The sequence below is a fragment of the Lycium barbarum genome, chromosome 2 (genome assembly GCF_019175385.1).
Source record: "Lycium barbarum isolate Lr01 chromosome 2, ASM1917538v2, whole genome shotgun sequence".
In the NCBI taxonomy this organism is placed as follows: Eukaryota; Viridiplantae; Streptophyta; class Magnoliopsida; order Solanales; family Solanaceae; genus Lycium; species Lycium barbarum.
This window is the reverse complement of record NC_083338.1, coordinates 8,371,561-8,391,913: the sequence shown is the minus strand read 5'-3', so window position 1 is coordinate 8,391,913 and position 20,353 is coordinate 8,371,561. Positions and strand designations below refer to the sequence as shown.

Here is a 20,353-nt window from a genome sequence, read left to right as displayed (position 1 = left end):
GGCTCTAGATGTAGTACTCGAGAACAAGTTGGTCGCAGATGAGTTTTTTATGTAGTTGAGTCAGTTTTAAAAATGAAATCGGGTTATGTTGGGGATTTCCGTTAAGACAGGGGTATATTTGAAAATTTTAATGACGGGAGAGACATTTTTTACCCAAATTTGTAATGCAAGATATTTTTAATCCTTTTGCCAAAGTAGAGAAGTATTTTGACCCTTTCCCCTTTTTATATGTATACCCAATATTTTATTTCTTATTGTTATATATATACATACATTTAACGTTTTTTTTTTTTTTGACAAAGTGGTGTCCGATGACACCCCATAGGGCAAGGTATATACACCCTATATCTAATTTAAAAAAAAAAAAAAAAAAAAAAAAACACGAATCGGTTTCCTCTAATACCACATGACATAAGGTGTATATCTTCCCCTGTTTTAAGTTAAATATCAAGACAAAAATATTTACTTGTATCAGATACTTACACCTATAGAATTTGCTTGAATTCCTTATTTTACATTTGCTTCACTTCTTCTGTATGGGACAAAAATAGCTATTATATTCTAAGTAAAATCGGTAACTATGATATGTATACTTCGTCCTTTTTTTTACATATTTATTTTGAGTGAGAGTAAATCAACAACCTTCCGTTTTCATAACTATTGTTTTAACTTTAGCAGTGGGAATAATCAAATATATACTCATATATGTACTCGGACATGTTCTGAAAAAGTCGAGACATTTCGAATTATCTGTCACAAAATCAGGGTTACATTGTAGCATATATCTCTATTGTTTGGTTATATAGGCGTGAAACTTTTAAGTCAAATGAAGTCTTCAAATTTTGTAATAATGGAGAAAGTTCTTGTAAGCTATAGTCTGTACTATAGACTTGGAATAAAAATTTAAGAGTTGGAATAAAAATTTGGGAGTTGGAATGCATGATTCCTTGGGTCAATGAGTATTATATTGTCCTTATATTGCTTTCTACCAAGAACTTTTGGTGCATCAACACTAAACTTTTAAGTCTCACATACATGTTTAACTCAATTAGAAGTGGTGAGAATATTGAAGTTTAGTTATGTGCCTTATTAACGCCTATCACATTTGAATGTCTAACTCATGCTTGTAATGTTTCAATATGTTGTCATAATTTCAATTACGTTAAAGGGTTTTAATTATTACAGAATTTTAGTGTGTAATAGATTGTAAAAAAAGTGTAAAAGGAGTTTTTGTGCAAGTTGGAAGGGAAAATCTATATAAATATATAAACCAGGGACATAGGCACGGTGACGTGACACTCTTAGAAGTAAGAAAACTTATTTATCTTTTTCCTTAAACTAGTTAACTTGACCGCGCTTCACGCAGTTGAACATGTCTTTTCTAAAATTTATTTAGTTAATATAGAAAAGATAAAAATAATTAATAACAAAAAAAAAACAAATAGTAGAATGTTAACTCTGTATATGTACTATTAGAAGAAAATCATAACTTGGTATATGTCCTATTAGAAGAAAATCGCCAATATTACTTCAACTTATAGAGCCATGACAAAAAAAAAAAAGAAAAAAAAAAAGAACTTATAGAGCATAAACCAAGAGTTTAGAAAATCAAAGATGTTTAAAATATGCGAGATACGATTGGATCTTTGCCTCATCTTTCAGCTTAATCTTACAACATAATTCTAAAGATGGAGTTGATAAAAGAACATTTTCACCAGTTAGAGAAATGCCTTTGGCTGACTGACATCAAAAGCAATCATAAAAATTTTGTACGCTTTTTTCAAATCCCCTATTCATCCCAATGACCCAATTTCTATAAGATATATACATGACAGACCCGTTGAATCCACCAACCTCTCTAATTCTGCAGGCTTCTCGAAATATGGTCTATTGAAATGAATGGTCTGATCAGGCATTGAGAATACGTGACTGAAAAGTGCATTCAGAAAATATTTACATCGTCCAATAATGACCAAATTTATTTACAAACACCCTCAAGTATGGAATACAAACAGGCATAAAAAGAAAAGTAACGTTAGAGATAGGAAAGGAGCAGTCAACAATGATTGTTGAATGATAAATGCACAAAACTGGTAGTTACATCTCTTCACAAATGACGTGATTTTTAATTTCCTTAACATAGATATAAATTTTTTAAAAAAAAAAAGAAGAAGGGAAAAAGTCAAAAAAAAAATGAGAGAACGATGAATAGAATTCTTGCCAAAGAAGAGGTGTCACATCATCTTGTCTATACCTAATATTTATATATATATATATATATATATATATATATATAGAGAGAGAGAGAGAGAGAGAGAGAGAGAGAGAGAGATGCTTAAAATTGAATTTAATTGAATTGAATTGAATGAGGGAAGGTTCATTGCTTTTACCCAAAATAAATTTAATACAAAATAATCACAATAATTATAGGGGAAGTGATGGAAAAGATAATGCCATTAAATAGTGAGTGAGTCTTTATTATGGATAAGTGATGAAACCTTTAATATTTTATTTTATATAGTAAAATAGAAAATGAAAAGGAAAAGGTCAAAAAATTGAGAAAAGATAAATGTCAATGGAGGTCATAGAGAGGTGCCACATAGGATTGTCTATACTTAGCTTTATAATATATATTTATATTGATTGATTGATGATTGATGATTTTTGGATTTTAATCCTTATTTTTCATTTAAAAAACTAAAATTTAAAGTTGGTTGATTTACTTCAAGAAGCTGAAAAGTCACGTCATTTAGTAATTTAGCCCAAAAACAATTGAATCGGTACAGTTACTTCACAAAGACAAAAAACATATGGAAATTTCATAAATGTTCAACAACTTACATTTCAAAGCTCCACCAACCATTTTTTTTTCTTCTTCCTTTTCTACTCTAGACTTCTCCAGTATTAGACAAAGCACTTCAAACCCTCTTCATTTAGCAAGCGTTTGGCAGTGAAAATCAAATAGTTTTCACTTTATTTGGTATTTTGGAATTGGAGTTGAAGATGGAGTTGTGTTTGGTTATAGTTTTTGCAAAAAAATATTTGATTGTTTGAATGTATTGGAAGTGAAAAAAGTGAAAACAAGGTTTTAGTTGTTTTTCAAATTCCAAATATAACTTCATGGCCAAACACTGATTTCCAATAAATAAAGTGAAATAATATTCCGAAAAAAAGTAAAAAATTCTCATGGCCAAACGGGCCCTTAGTCTCCGGCAAGTACCAAGCTTTAAATTTTACGTGCACCGCAATGTTACAATAACGAATCTGCTCCGGAACATGGATTGCAAAAGTGGGCAAATTAATTGAGGTTCTTGAAAATAAGATTAACATACAAGGGTAACGCATAATAGTATGATCTTTTTTGTTTTTTGGTTCGATTTTTTTTTTTTTTTTTTTTAAAAAAACTTCTACTTAACAATTACTTCATGATCTACTCCAAATTCACCAAAACATTTACCTTTACAACTAATCAGAGGCTACTTGTAACTGTGATAGTAATGAAATAATGCTCGTTAATTTTAGCACATTAGCAGTTACAATTCTGATATTCTCAAGTTAACATTCATAGTCCAATCGGAACAAATTAAAGGCCTTTGGCATTTTAAATGTTCAAGGTTTTTGGGTTCAAGTATTAATTGTTATACATACATATAAGACTGACTTCTTGAGTTGAAATTAATCTTCTTTCCGGAAAAAGAAAAGTAATTGGAGCAAAAGAATCGTGTAGTTGTATGTGAGTATGTGACTTCATTTGGCTCAAAAAAAAAATAAATGAAACCCTTACTCTCTTTAGGTTCTATGTTTTTTCCCCTTCATGCTTTTATAAATTTGTCAATAACACTGTATTTTTCTTGTAGCTTGCAGTACTCCCACAACACCAATAGGATTGGTGATTTACTTCATTCTTCGTCCCTTCAAATGGCAGGTCAATTTTCCAAACGTTTTCCGTTTTTATAGTTTTGTTTTATGTTTTTTAATTAAAAAAACCAATGATGCTGATGTTATTCATTTGAAGCTAATGGGAGAATTTAGTTGTTATGGCAAGATGCTGATGTATGTGTCAATGTAGTGGAGGTTCATGGACAATACATCCATTGCGATATCACTGATAGGAACTCTGTTTTTCATAGTGTTGTCACAGTAGTGTATGGAAGCACATGTAGTGTGGAGAGGCAAGCTCTATAGGCTGGTTTGACCAGGATTGGAAGTACGATGACTGATCCATGGTGTGGACTTTAATACACCATTTTTGCCTGAAGATAGAATCGGGGGTCAAACATGTTGCAGAAAGTGAGACAAGAGAGTTTCAACATCTTATAGATAGCCTTACTCTAGCTGATATGAAAGCAACATGAAGGTATTTTACTTGGTCAAATAGACATGTCTGGAGCAGGATTGATAGAGCCATTTGTAATGGGAAATGGATAATGGATTATGGGAATGTGACTGCACAATTTAAAGAAAATTTCTTCTCTGATCATTCCCCTATACACATGGAAATTACATTACCAATAGGACAGCACATAAAGCCTTTTCGGTTCCTAAATATTTTGGCTGATGATGCCCAGTTCCTCCACATTGTGACACAGTGTTGGGGTGAATATATTCAAGGAAGTCACATGTATCAGCTATGGAACAAGCTAAAGATATGCAAAGAGCCTTTAAAGCAAGAGGGGATTGGTAGCGTTGACACGAGGGTAGAGGAAGCTAGAGTTGAACTAGAGGACATACAAGTACAAATAAACTTCCATCACAATCAGGAGTTGATGGTGAAGGAGAAGGAAGCTCAGCAGGGTTTGAATAAATGGTTGACTATACAAGAGAGGATCCTAAGGAAAAAGTCAAAAACACATTGGATATTAGATGGTGATGGGAATAATAGATATTTCTTCAATTGTATGAAGGCCAGAGCTAGTTCAAATAGTATTTCAGTACTTAAGGGTGAAAATGGAAACTTGATAACAAAGCAGACTGATATAGAAAAGCAATTCCTTATGTTCTACAAGGGTTTGATGGGTGCAGCTGCTGTAAATCTACCTAGTATTGATATCAGCATTATGAGGAAAGGACCCAGGGCGACTATGCAGCAACAAAGGGACATGTGTGGGCCAGTTACAAAAGAGGAAGTAAAAAATGCTCTATTTGCCATTGATGACAACAAGGCCCCTGGAATTGATGGGTTTAATGCCTATTTCTTCAAGAAGTTATGGAACATCATTAAGGAAGATCTATTTGAAGTTGTTCAGGAATTCTTTCAGTGCAACAAATTACTAAAGGCAGTAAACAATATTGTGGTTACATTGGTTCCAAAAACTTCCCATTCTGAGACTGTAAGGGATTTCAGACTCGTTGCATGTTGTTCTACCATATACAAAGTGATTGCTAAGATCATTTCCAACAGGATTAAAGGTGTTTTAGATGGGATAATTGGACAAGGCCAATCAGCATTCATACCAGGAAGACTTATCACGGATAATATAATCTTGAGCCATGAATTGATTAAGGGATACACTAGGAAACATGTATCACCCAAATGTTTGATCAAAGTGGACCTGCAGAAGGCATATGACTCCATTGAGTGGATGTTTATTGAGTAGATGCTAAAGGAGATTGGTTTCCCCAGTATGATGGTAACATGGATTATGGTGTGTATTAGAACAGTCAGTTACACTCTCATGCTTAATGGTAATCTATCAGAAACTTTCCCAGCCAAAAGGAACTTAGACAGGGTGATCCAATGTCCCCTTATATCTTTGTTATAGTTATGGAATATCTAGCAAGATGTATTGGGACTTTACAAACAGAACTTGATTTTAATTATCATCCTAGGTGCAAGAAAATGGGAATTACTCACTTGGATTTTGCTGATGATTTGCTAATGTTTGCCAGGGGGATGAGCCACCAGTGAGTTTAATCAAGGAAAAGTTCCTCCAGTTCTCAACTGCTTCTGGCCTGAAGGCTAATATGTCCAAAAGCCAGTTCTATTTTGGAGGAGTTACTACGCAAAAACAACAGGGTATATTAGGTATTCTGGGATATAAGTTGCGTGAACTCCCTTTTAAGTACTTAGGTATCCCGCAATCAACCAAGAGATTGACTGTTTTACAATGTAAACCACTGGCAAATAAGATCACTGCTAATATTAATAATTGGATGGCTAAAACACTATCTTATGCAAGGAGAATTCAGCTTATTAAAGCAGTGTTGTTTGGGGTTCAAGCCTATTGGGCCCAATTGTTCCTACTACCTAAGAAGGTGATAAGTTGATAGAAGCTGTGTGTAGAAGTTATCTTTGGACTGGAGAAGCTACAATCTCTAAGAAAGCATTGGTTGCATGGGATAAGGTGTGCTTACCTAGAGGAGCAGGTGGATTGAATCTCCTGGACCTGAAAATTTGGAATCAAGCTGCAATTTGTAAGCTATTATGGGCATTGAGACTAAGGAAGGAGAAATTATGGATAACATGGATCCATACATATTACATTAAAAGGCATGTTATCAACAGCATGAACACTCCTAGCCAAGCTTCCTGGATGGTAAGGAAAATCTTCAACATGAGGAAAGTCTGGCATACAATGGTTGCAACGAAAATGGTTCAAGATAGTAAATTCCTCATTTCAAAGGTGTATACTGCTATTAGAGGTGATGTTCAAAACGTGGAATGGAAACATTTAGTTTGCCATAACAGCGCAGAACCAAGACAAGTATTTATTTTGTGGCTACAACTGTGGGGAAGGCTAAGGACAAAAGAAGTGCTATTGAAATGGGGGCTGACTGTTTCTCCTACTTGTGTACTATGTGATCAAGCTCCTGAAAATGCAAATCATCTATTCTTTGAATGTCCATACTCTCAGACACTGTGGAGGGAAGTCTTGAAGTGGCAGACATGGTGTAGAAGGATTAGCAGCTAGGAAAATGAATGGAAATGGATCGTAAAACATTCTAAGGGCAGCGGGGCTAGAGGTATTATCCTGAAGGCCAGTTTTGCAGTTGTGGTGTACTCCATTTGGATTGAGAGAAACACAATGGTGTTTTAGAACAAATCCAGGCCAGTTGAAGTTGTCCTCCATCATTTGCAACTGGGATTGTGCACTCAAGTTAGGGATAATAGGAGACTAGTGAACTGCATTGAAACATACTAGTGTGTAGATAGGAATTTGGGTTGCAAATTTTGATGTAGTGGTAGATTTATTACTTCTAAGAAGAGTGGGTTAGGAAGATCCCTCTTGGTTCTGTAATTTGCACTTGGTGATTAATAAAATTCTCTTTAATTGCCAAAAAACAAAAACAAATGATCAATGAAAATAATTTCTGAAATGAGAACACTGATGTGACATCTCAAGCAGATCTATATTTATCTTTTTTCATGACTTTTTAAAATTTTACTCCTTATTTCAATACAATTATTCAATTATTAAAATACTTTCGCTATACATAATTATGATTATGACTTATGAGTCTTAAATGAGGAAATATAAGGAGATTCTGAAATTGCATTATGCTTTCGTAAGGTTAAAATATAAAGGCTCCTTTTTACAAATTTAATCCTCCTCTTAATCCTAAACATAGGGTAGGTACTGCTGTAAATTTTTCTTTTTCAATTTTTTTTTCTTTTGTATTTTGAAGTTGCAATATGTAATGTAGATTTTGTTCGTCACATAAATATGTTTGATATGACACTGTGTTTACTTGAAAACATTAATTAGGTATATTTTGGCCTCTCCAGACCCCACGATGTGAGATTTCACTGGGTTGTTGTTGTTGTTGTTATGTTTCTTTAGAAAAGCAATAACTGGATATAAAAGCTTATTTCTATGTCTAATTTTAGGATGTTATTACAGGAATTGTTTCAGAGAGAGTGAGCCATTCACGAAGATCGAAAATTTATAGGTATACCCATTGTGTATTTTATTATTCTCTGATTTTTTTTCATGATTATTTGTTATTGGTTATATTTTATATTTCAGACCCCACTTTATGGGATTTCACAGGGTATGTTATTATTGTTGTTGGTTATATTTTATATTCTAGAAATTAAGATTTAACTATAAAATATTAATTACGTACATACTAAACTAAATTTTGTGTTGAACTTTTGTTCTTATAGTTTCAAAATTGATATTTTCTCAGATTTTATTTAGTATTTTAGAAGTTATATTTATCTTATTTTCCCTTTTATGTTATACCTTATTTTGGAAATTCAATCTTATAAATAGAAAAATAATTTATTTTTTTTTAAAAAAGGAAGGATGATACAAAGACTATAAAAATTAAATCTTAACCTTGTGTTGATTTTTTTTTTAAATATTTTGTTATTCATGAAACTAATATTATATCATAAGATATAACAATAATACGCAAAAGAAATTATATGTTTTTTCAATTTCTAATTGAGTGTCCTACATGAAATATAATGTTTAATTTATAGTTCATTTCTAAAGAATCGAATGTCTAATCGTGATAATATCATTTCGTCAGTAAAATATATGATATCATCCAATTCTGACAAATAGTAAAACAAGGGATCGACAGTAAGAGTTAAACGAGGTTGAAGGATACAAGAAAGAAACATTCAACATCGAGAATACTACTATATCAAGGAACCCTGAATAATATTACGGTTGGGGAATGTAAATAAGACAAAATTGATAAAAAGTAAAGATGAATGTTTTTACTATTAAAATTATAACAAAAATTCCTTAATCATAATTTAATTTTTTAAACGACCGCCCAAAGCGCGGCCAATCTCACTAGTATCTATTATATGAGTACAATTTTTTCCCTTATGTCATCATTAATCATTATTGCGGTATAATAGCTTGAAATTATTTGGTAGCATATTTGTAGGGAGATAATTACCATATATTAGTTAGTTTCCTTGTTTCACTAATTATCATATATTAGTTAGTTTCCTTGTTTCACTAATTACCATATATTGGTTAGTTTCCTTGTTTCACTAGGGTTCAAGATTGTATCCTATATATATTCTCTCTTGGTGAATGAATGGAAGAAGTCAAGATTGTATAGTTTCTACATGGTATCAGAGCCTCACGGTTTTTTCTTCTCTTCATCGTAAATTTTCATGGCCGGTGACGCCGTACCTCCTCCACCACCACCCAAAATTGAGTCTAATTCTCCCTATTTTCTCGGTCCTCAAGACCGACCCGGGACTATATCACGCCTACTCGTTTCAAGGGCGACAATTTTGATGAATGGGCAGCCGACATACAAATGGCGTTGGAGGCACGACGTAAATTTGAGTTCTTGGACGGCACTATCACTGAACCGCAACCTCCTTGTACAAAGTCCGATTGGACTGCAATTAACGCAATGTTAATCTCTTGGATCACAAATACCATTGATGCTGATGTCAAATCTTCCTTGTCAAAATTTAGGGAGGTAAAACCCTTTTGGGATCACCTTAAAAGGAGGTTCGCGCAGACTAATGGACCACGAGTTCAACAGCTTCGGTCTTCCCTGGCTAAATGTGAACAGACCAAAACCATGTCAGTGTCCGTATATTACAGAAAATTACATGCTCTATGGCAAGAATTGGATCATTATGAGCCCCTGATTTCTTGTACTTGTTGCTCCGTCACACGTTTCAACATCTTCACAATTGGCAGACATTTTTACCAAAGCTCTCGGCAAAACTCAGTTTGACTTCTTGCTTTCCAAGTTGGGCATTTTTTATTCCCATGCTCCAACTTGAGGGGGGGTATTGCGGTATAATATCTTGATATTATTTGATATTATTTGGTAGCATATTTGTAGGGAGATAATTACCATATATTAGTTAGTTTCCTTGTTTCACTAATTACCATATATTGGTTAGTTTCCTTGTTTCACTAGGATCTTAGTTTCCTTGTTTCACTAGGGTTCAAGATTGTATCATATATATATTCTCTCTTGGTGAATGAATGGAAGAAGTCAAGATTGTATAGTTTCTACAATCATGCAACTTTTCTTGTTTCCTTCTTGCTGCTATATCATTCATTATTTGGTGGGACAATAATCCATTATACATGCTAGTAATATTTGACTTTGACTTTGGAGTTAGCAGGAATTGACAATGAAGAATTTACGACTGCTCCCACCTTCTCCATTAAGCAAGTATACCTCAAGCTTAGAGGATGCCACCAGAAGGTACGTTGGAGAATGCTTATTTGCAACAATCACGGCTCCCCAAAGTGGGTATTCATACTCTACCTAGCACTCAATAGAAGGCTTTACACCCGAGATAGACTAAAAAAAATGGGGCATAACAAATCAGGTTGCTCGCCCTCTATGTGGAACTGAATCGGAGACGATAGACCACTTGTTCTTTCAATGTTCCTTCTCTGCAGCAGTCTGGGAGAAGCTACTGATGTGGCAAGGGTACCAACGAAAGGCAATGGACTGGACAAATGAGGTGCTATGGATGTGCGCACAGGTAAATGGTAAAGCTGCTCAATCCCAAGTATGTAGAATGGTGGCTGCGGGTAGTGTCTACATCCTATGGCAAGAAAGAAACAACAGAGTTTTTCAGCAAAAGGAGAGGACACCAGAGATATTAATTAGGATGATAGTGCAAGAGGTGATGGTTCGAGGAAGCTTGCAACCACGGTTAGCACACAGCATGGCCCAACTGGACTACTATCCCATATAGAGATTTGTGGCTGTAATAGGCTGCTGAGCTAATATTGGACCAGGACCTTGGGACTTTGTCCATGTGCCTGGATTAAAACATTTTGAGCTCTGTACATACTTGCTTTTGGTCAATAAAAATCTTATTTACCAAAAAAATATTTGACTTTGACACATTGTGTAGTCCTCTCTAACTACTAATTTTTTTGTTTGCAAGTAATGAGGTGAATTCATTAAAGGGTTGTGAAAGATTGCGTTTCTTTGATTTTGGGTGAAAATGGGTTTTAACTTAGATAACAGTATATCATTAGGGTAAAAAGAAAATTCACTGACAGTCGTATATATAACATAAACTCTAAAAAAAGGTGTTGCTATGGAGAGCGACAGAAGAGGCGAACAGGGCAAGATAAAATACTTTGGAGTAAAATTATAATTAATAAAACTTAGGAGAAGTGAGCAAGCGTTTCTTCTGTTGTTTTCTAAAATGTAATTGACACGAGATGTGTAGCACTATTTGCCGTGGACCGCTCAAAGAGTTTGCCGTTACCGAATTTTCACCTTTGACAAAAAGTTGCACGGTATATATAAGGTATTTTTATATGTTTTATGTAAATATATAAATTTTGAACACTCTGAACACAAGAGTAAGGGTTGGTTTAGTGGTTTAGGGGATTCAAAATTCACCTTAAGGTTCCAAGTTCAAAGCCTTGGGCACTACATTTTTATTTTTCGAATCCTCTCAGAGAATATTCTAGATCCGCCACTGGGCCTCACAAAAAAAAATGTATAAAAGGATTTTTTGTGCAAATTGGAGAGAAAAGTATATTATCACATTTAATTGGTTTTTCCTTAAGTCACCCTTAATCATGCAACTTCTCTTTGTTTCTTCCTTGCTGTTATATTATCCATTAGTTGGTGGAATAATATTCCAATATCATGCATCCAGTAAAACTTGACTTTGACGTTGAAACATAAAAATCTTGTCAAAAAATTGGGTAGTCTTTCACCAGTGACGTATGTTGGATTTTCACGAGGGATTCGAAAAATAAAACTTCTCTTTGTTTCTCCCTTGCTGTTATATCATTCATTAGTTGGTGGGATAATATTCCAATATTATGCATGTCAGTAAAACTTGACTTTGACATTGACACATAAAAATCTTATCAAAAAATTGGGTAGTCGTCACCAGTGGCTTATGTAGGATTTTCACTGAGTGGATTCAAAAAATAGTGATTGGAATTTGAATTTGGAACCTCAATGAAAATTCTAAACACCCTGGACCGCTAAACCAATCTCTTCTCTTGTTTTTATGGTGTTTAAAAGCTATATATGTACATACAAAATGAAAAAATATCATATATATATATACGGTATCATTTTTTGCCCCGTGAACACCCTCGGCGGGCCCTAGATCCGCCCCTGGTCGTCACTAACAACTACTACTCCCTCTGTTTCAATTTACGTGAACCTATTACGTACTATTTGGGGAGTCTTCGAGGTAGATCTTTGACCATATTTTCCTTACATTTTTTTTAAATTATTTGAATTATAAATTATCACGACTTATAGTACTTTTTATGTAGTTTCTAAATATATAAATTTTATTTTTATAAACTTGAAAAATCTATTTTAAAATTTAAGGTCAAAGTTATAAAATTTGACCCTCATACTCTGAAAAGTTTCATATAAATTGAAACGGAGGGAGTATGTTTTTGTTCTTTGTACATCTATCAAAGAATCTTCTCCATCACAGGGGCCCGTCATATATTTAATTTTAACAAAAAAAGAGTTTAAAGTTCTGTGAACTGATAATATATAATTTTTTTAGTCTATCAATCTAAGTTGACATGTAATAATATATATAGTAGTTGTTATACTAATGCCCCTCCCTCTAATACAGTGGTACCTACATTCTTTGATTGCGTCTTAATTGGGGAACGAAACACTAATAGTCTTGGTCATGATCACAAGAATTAAAATATATATTAATATTTCTCCAATTAATGTATTTCTTATTACTGAATATTTTATCAGGTGAAAAAAATGAGACCTTCTAGAGTTCTTTAATCACTTTTTAATTACCATTAAAAATTGTAGTAGGATGGATAGGGTGTCTTCATTCTTAACCCGAGGTTTCGAGAATTTGAATTTTTGGGAATGAATATCCGGATAATAAGCTCTTCCTCCTTCAATAGGCCTCACGCGGCGCGAATCGGATTAATTGGGACTCCAAATCGAATAGAAAACAAAAAACAAAATCACTTGTTTACAAATCTCTATCATTTTTTTTTTTTTTTTTACCTTCTTTTTCTTTTTATGCCGTAGTTTATGGTGTGTGGGTGGGGTGGGGTTTGGGGGGGGGGGGTAGAAGAAGAAAGTAGTAAATTTTCACGCCTGGTACATTGAACGGTTGAAAATTGATTGAACCTGAGGGAGAAGTAAAATTCTGTTCAAGATCAAACATTCTATTGCCACCTAACAAAAGCATTGAATTTACCCACACAAAAAAAGGCAATGAATATTAAAATAAAATCACGCACTCAAGAGTCATGTGGTTCATCTAGTGATCAATGAAGTAGATTGAGAATATAAGGTCTCGTGATATTCAAATTTCAGCAGAGGTAATTAAAAATGTTAGGTGATTTCGTCTCATATATTCAAGCTTAGGTGGAGGTAGCAAGTACTCCGTGAAATTAGTTGAGATGCGTGCAAACTGATACTGACATCATTATTAAAAAACTTACTATAAACTAAACTAGTGTATGTAACACGTCAATTTATTTGCAATATTGTCAGCTTTGAATCTATTCGTTCATAGTTTAAAATGCTTCGATAGGATTTAAGTCTTAGATTTCTTAAATATCCAATATTTCTCTCGTGTTCTTCAACGTTAAACTTGTTCATTACATTGTTATATACATATCCTTCTTCGAGACTCAACATTCTCATTGAGGTTTGTCTTACCATTAATTATCATTATTAATTAAGGTTTACTGGTATATATATAACAATAAACTCCATTATGGATAAAACTCCCTCCGTCTCAAATTATTTGTCGTTTTTTTATTTTACACGCTCCTTAAGAAATATTAATTAGGAGATGTATTTGACTAACTTTACCTATTTATGTCTAAGTTAATAATTCTCTCAATTAAATGTTTACTCTATTTATGTGTCATCTTCATTAACGACAAAATTCTACTAAGGGTAAAATGGGAAAAAAATTGTGGGTTGAACTCTTAAAACGACAAATAATTTGAGACAACTATTTTTAGTAAACACGACAAATAATTTGAGACGGAGAAAGTATATATTGTCCATTTTAGGCCTAATCAACCCTCGAAGTTGTAAAACGTGTCATTAAAATCTAAGGCTGTTTGCTTCCTTAAATATAGAATACTTCTTTCATGTTTTTCCAATATAAATTTTGACAACATTTAGTTAGTTTTTTATCCAATATAAACCTTTTTTTTAACTTCTATAAACAAGTAATTATTAGTAAATGTAAAACAAAAAAGTTCACACATTTAATTTGTGTTCTGACTTGGCTTTTCCACGTCAACGTAGACCTTGGATTTGAGTGGTAAAAAGAGAGAAAAAGACACAATAATCAAACAAATTTACACTAGTGAAAGTGGAGACAAAATAATCAGACAGATTTTCCACATTGAAGCATACATTGAATTTTTTCCCTAGCTACATGATTGTATGATAGGTACAATGTACATATAATTTACAAATGTCAATTGACACTAGTAATATGTTGGAAATGCATTTGGTAACCAGTTTTGATACATTATTTAAGTTATATTTATTTTATTTTTTCAAAATTATATGCTAATGAGATCAAAGTTAAAATTATAATTATATAATTACTTATCTGTGTTACCACAAAAAAAAGGTCTTCTACGCATATTTTTATTGTTAGATGATTGTTAATTATTTTTCTTGTCTACGCATATTTTTATTGTTATTTTTATGTAACAAGATATATGTTTGTTTAAGAAAAAAAAAAAAAAGGAGTTCCTCTCCATGCTCTCTTTGGGACTATGGTATATTGGAATTTGAAACTTCAAATTTAAGGGTTTGAAGTTTAGGATTGCAAGACAAAACATGTATGAAGTTTGGGATAGACTAACAGGTAAACTTCATACGAAAATATCTGAAGCTGTTTGCCTGATTTTCAAGTTGTATAAAGTTTTGCTTTGGCAAGCCTAACTTTGGACCTGTATGTCTGAAGTTTGTAAGTTTAGACCCAATTTTTTTTTAATTTCAGTCATGTAAGTTTGAAGTTAATTTTAAAGTGGCTACATTACTCGTTGCACTTGAGCCTTGTGTAATACTCCTATCCCAAACATGCATGTTTTAACATCTGGTATTTCGAACCCACTATTTGACTATTAATCCATATTCACCCCGCTTAAGACTCATTTAAGAGGAAAGCAATTTCTAATAGAGATTTATTCATTCTCAGAACCTCAAACCCAAGACCTCTGATTAATTTGAAGAGATTTAATCCAGATACAAAATCCCAAAGTTAATTCACCAATTAGAGACCAAGTAAAAGAGACCGTATAAATACCTTTTAGACCAATTGAAGAGTTAATTAGGAGGCGCTGTCGTTTAAATGAATGGACGTCCAAGCTATAATTAATACGATTTGCAAAATTATTTGAACACTAGATAATGGAATTATTCAATATTAATTTTTAAGTTCCACTTGTATTTTTATTTATCATATAATATTGTTTACGGGTTTTAATTGCCCCTTTTATTTTCGAAGTGACCAACTCAAATTCATAAGAGCCTACTCCAAATAAATTTAAGAATAACTAATTACAATGCAAATTGCTAATTCTTATATTAATTAGCAGGATAAATAGATTACCAAAATTATTAGCAACTGTTAGGATATATAATGACCAACTCAATTTCACAAGAGCCTACTCCAAAGTCCAAACAGAATTTTATGAATAACTAATTAAAAGGCAAGTTGCTAATTCTTAATTTGATTAGCAGGATAAATAGAGTACATTACCAGAATTATTAGTACTAGAGCTTGAACGTGCATACAATTAAACCCAAAATTATGATCTCTTTTTGAATTTTACTTTTTATTCTCAAAAGGTGTTTCTATACCCTACGAAAATATATTAAATATAAATCCGTCGCTGGTATGTTGCTGAATAGCCCATAGCTGACTAGATTATTTATTTAGTTCATCGCTAATCCGTCCATAAATGAAATCATGATCCACAGATTTTTGTTGTTTAGCTGTTTAGCGATAGAAATCATCTTTCGCTAATTTTTTTATTTTTTTTTTGGTAATGATATATGGTTGACTTATAAGCTATTAAGTGATTTGTAATCAGCTAGCACCTTCAGGAATTAGTCTTTTTTTGTATTTTGGCAGACATGGTTACAAGTTATAAACTTAATATATAGTAAATTTGTTCTGATTAAAATGGCAATGTTAAGGACATTAATGGGGTGCACTACTTAGAAGTAGAACTCTAATTTATTACTAATGACTTTTTAACAACTTTAATTTGGTCAGTTAACCGATAACGATTGTTAGACACTAACCATTTGCCTTTGTTATTATTTCACTTATACTCCTTTATGGATTATTTTATATGGCGGTGTTTGACTAGTCATGAAATTTAAGAAGAAAGAATATATAGTCGATAACATGGCATGACATTTATATGTTATTAAGGAAAAATGAGCAGTTTAAAGTAAAAGATTTTCACATACAGTTTAGCACATATAAACGGGACACTATAAAGTCACCTAAAAGATATGTGCACGTAATACTCCATAAAAAAGTTGGATTTGTAATCTTGAAATAAGGTAGTTAGGTTAATTACCTGCTACAACATGCAAAAATGACCCTTCCAAATATAGAAAAGTAATGTGTCGTTCTTGTTTGAACAATCTTAAGAAATGTTATTGTCACGACTCAAGCACATGACACGTATTTCCCGCTTTTGCCTAATATACCTCACGGATATATCCCTCGGGCTATGCTACCATCGCGTCCAAAAGTGTGCATATCATGTGAACTTGTGGTTATCGCTTATGATTTTATGCACCCCTTCTTCGAAAGCTTGTCAGCTCAAATAGCCTAACCATCTTTTTTTTTTTTTTTAACCCGTCCTCGTCTGCAACCCCCCCCCCCCCCCCCCACCATGAGCATCCTATAAATGAATCAAATGGAATAATTAACAACTTATTTTTTGTCTCATTGCTGAGATGATCATAGAACTAATTTCTTCCAAACATGAGAAAAGAAATGCACAACTACTAAACAAGGAAACTTTGTACATGCATAGCACTTTGCCGCATAAGCTGACCACACTTTTTGTTTAATTTTGGTATATAATAATACAAGACTTTTAAGGATGACACCTACCTTATGTGCCTATAAATATTGCAAATTTTTTAAGAACTCATCATCAAATTCTACTAGCTAAAAAAACATATACTGCTTAATTTCTATAGACCTCAAAAATGCCTACTACATTGTCCTCAATCAATTTTTCAGACGTTACAGACTTTGTGGTGAATGAAGGCCACGGAGTTAAGGGTTTATCGGATATGGGACTCAAAACCCTACCAAAACAATACGTTCAACCCCTTACAGAACGAATCACTACAAGCACAATAATCGTCGATGACTCTATCCCAATCATCGATATGTCCAATTGGGACAATAACGGCCCAAAAATTGGCGAAAAAATATGCAACGCGGCTGAAAAATGGGGATTTTTCCAGATTATTAATCATGGAATTCCTCTTGAAGTTCTTGACAATGTTAAGGCCGCGACTTATAGGTTTTTTAAACAGTCCGCGGAGGAGAAGAATAAGCATTCAAAGGATTTTTCACCTACGCATAACGTAAGATATGGTACAAGTTTTACTCCTCAAGCTGAAAAGGCTTTGGAGTGGAAAGATTATTTGAGTCTTTTCTATGTTTCTGATGAAGAAGCTGCTGCTCTTTGGCCTTCTTCTTGCAGGTAAATAATATATTTACACTATCAAATTACTTATAAAAACAATATGTAACATGTTATCACATGTTACACTATATAGATAACAAAAGAATTTTTACACGGTCAACGTATATAGTTAAAATACTAACAGGGGCAAATATAGCTTTTTCTAAGCAGTGTCACAGGGTTCATCGAAATTTATTAGTATTAGATATGTATATATAGTTAATCAGTAAATAAAAATATTGTATATAGATATATAACAAAGACAATGCTTGTCGTTATAATGATTTATTCATTTAATCGATTCTTCATATGTTGACAACGTTATAAAAAATATTGGATATAGATATATAACAAAGACAATGCTTGTCGTTATAATGATTTATTCATTTATTCGATTCTTCATATGTTGACAACATTATAAAAAATACAATAAGGTCTTTTTGCCACACTATTTTCGTCACAATGGCCCAAATGGGGTAAATTCATATGACTATTTAGGTCAAATTTAATAATTTATGTTTATTTAATGTCATTTCTATCTTTTCTTCTCAAAGTTTATCTTAATTTAAAATTGTACAATAGAAGTTATGGTGGTTTTTACATAAGTATGGCTAAATTTGAGTCAAATTGGTGTGACAATTTAGCAACTCTCTAAAAAATATTGGATATAGATATATAACAAAGACAATGCTTGTCGTTATGATGATTTATTCATTTATTCGATTCTTCATATATATATATATATATATATATATATATATATATATATATACGAATTTGTTTTCTCTTTTTTCAGGACTGTTTATTTATTTTTACAATTTACATACAGTCACTCAGTCGTTTGACTTGGACAAGTTGACTAGCCTAACTGTAAAAGTCGTGTTAAGCATTCGGGAAAATACTATTCTGCCTACCCCACTTGTCAATAAAATAACTTTACCAACCATCACTCATGTTTAAAATAACTTTACCAACCAATACCATCACTCATGTTTAAATGAAAATCACTTTCCATACAAAGACGAAATGCGATCATTATTTACCACAAAGGGATCACGGATGAAATTCCTCCAACCTTAACTCGAGATTTCGAGTTTGAATCTTGAGAATAAAGAAATTTTTGTAGAGAGCATTTTTCGGCTCCCGGCTTGATTTTGAGCTAAGTTTCGAATACCATATGGTTCTTAAACAAAAAGATTTCTCGAGATTAAGGAGAAAATGTGAGAAAAAAAAAGGGCCAAAGATTTAACACTATTAGAAAAACACGAGTCTCCGGCAAACGTTCTCATCGATCGGAAAATCCTTCGAAAACGTTTAATTTCGTTACAAATTCGTATTTTTTAATAGTGAAAAATATAACATACTTCATTTAATGTTGATTTTAATTGTGAATCTTTTTTGTAGGGATGAAGCACTAGACTTCTTGAGAAACTCTCAAATTGTCATCAAGAAGCTCTTGGAGGCACTTATGAAAGGACTAAATGTAAATGAAATAGACCAAACTAAAGAATCACTCCTAATGGGTTCAAAAAGAATTAACCTAAACTACTACCCTAAATGTCCTAATCCTGAGTTAACAGTTGGAGTAGGTCGTCACTCTGATGTCTCAACATTAACAATTCTCCTCCAGGATAATATTGGAGGATTGTACGTGAAAAAACTTGATAGTGATGACACTTGGGTTCATGTCCCACCAATTGATGGAGCTATTGTGATCAATGTAGGTGATGCTCTTCAAATAATGAGTAATGGAAAATACAAGAGTATTGAGCATCGTGTTATGGCAAATGGGAATAATAATAGGATCTCAGTGCCAATATTTGTAAACCCTAAACCTAATGACTTGATTGGTCCATTGAAAGAAGTGCTTGAGAAAAATGGAGAAGAGCCAATTTACAAGCAAGTTCTTTATTCGGATTATGTCAAGCATTTCTTCAGGAAAGCTCATGATGGAAAAGAAACTATTGATTTTGCTAAGATCAATTAGAACAAGAAAAAGAAAAAGACGGCCTTGGTGGAATAATAACTAATTTTTTTTTTCTTACTACTATAATATTATAAGCTAATGCTGATCCTAATACATTCTGTCTTCTTGTTGTAATGTAATTTTATTTATTTTGTAATGAAAGTTTGATATCTATTACTATTTCAAATGCCTTGGGGATCAACTTCTTGTTGGGAAAAAAAAAAAAACTATGCCACAATTGGAATCAGAGGGGGATTCAGAATCTGGAGCTTATGTGTTTCCTAAACAACCTCAATCTAATATACGATAATAATTGGTTCACAATTAAATATTTATAGATACTTAGTACTCCCTCCGTCTATTTTTACTTGTTCAATATACTAAAAAAAAATTCACTTTTACTTGTCCAGTTTGAAAACCAAGAGATAATTTACCTTTTTATAACTATTTTACCCTTATTATTAGTTATTGGGTAAGAAACTTCAAGGGATTGTTAGTGGTTGCACACCTTTTAAGATATCTCTGATTGCTTTCAGTTAGTTGATTTATAATAATTAGGAGTAATAGAGTAAAATTGTCATTTTATTTATTGTTCTTAAGGGATGTGCCAAGTCAAACATGAACAAGTAAAAAATGAACAGAGGGAGCAATTTTTTCAATATAAATATATGCTAAAGCTATTGGATTCCCTTGAACTGATGTCACTGATTGGAATCAACTTGCTTTGGAGAGATACCTAATTAATACTTTTTTAGGTGTG

At 32.7% G+C, this 20,353-nt stretch overlaps 2 protein-coding genes across 2 annotated transcripts; both read left to right on the top strand.

Annotated features, from left to right (window-relative positions):
- The first annotated feature begins 5,627 nt into the window (after window positions 1-5,627).
- LOC132628310 (uncharacterized) lies at window positions 5,628-6,911 on the top strand. The gene is made up of 3 exons (XM_060344108.1): window positions 5,628-5,729; window positions 5,890-6,255; window positions 6,345-6,911. Exons 1-3 carry the CDS (start codon window positions 5,628-5,630, stop codon window positions 6,909-6,911), a joined length of 1,035 nt encoding a protein of 344 aa, XP_060200091.1.
- A 10,193-nt stretch (window positions 6,912-17,104) lies between these two features.
- On the top strand, window positions 17,105-19,922 carry LOC132629292 (feruloyl CoA ortho-hydroxylase F6H1-3-like). Its single transcript, XM_060344991.1, has 2 exons — window positions 17,105-17,645; window positions 19,032-19,922. The coding sequence occupies exons 1-2, from the start codon at window positions 17,140-17,142 to the stop codon at window positions 19,612-19,614; spliced, it is 1,089 nt and encodes a 362-aa protein (XP_060200974.1). The 5' UTR covers window positions 17,105-17,139; the 3' UTR covers window positions 19,615-19,922.
- The last annotated feature ends 431 nt before the right edge of the window (window positions 19,923-20,353 follow it).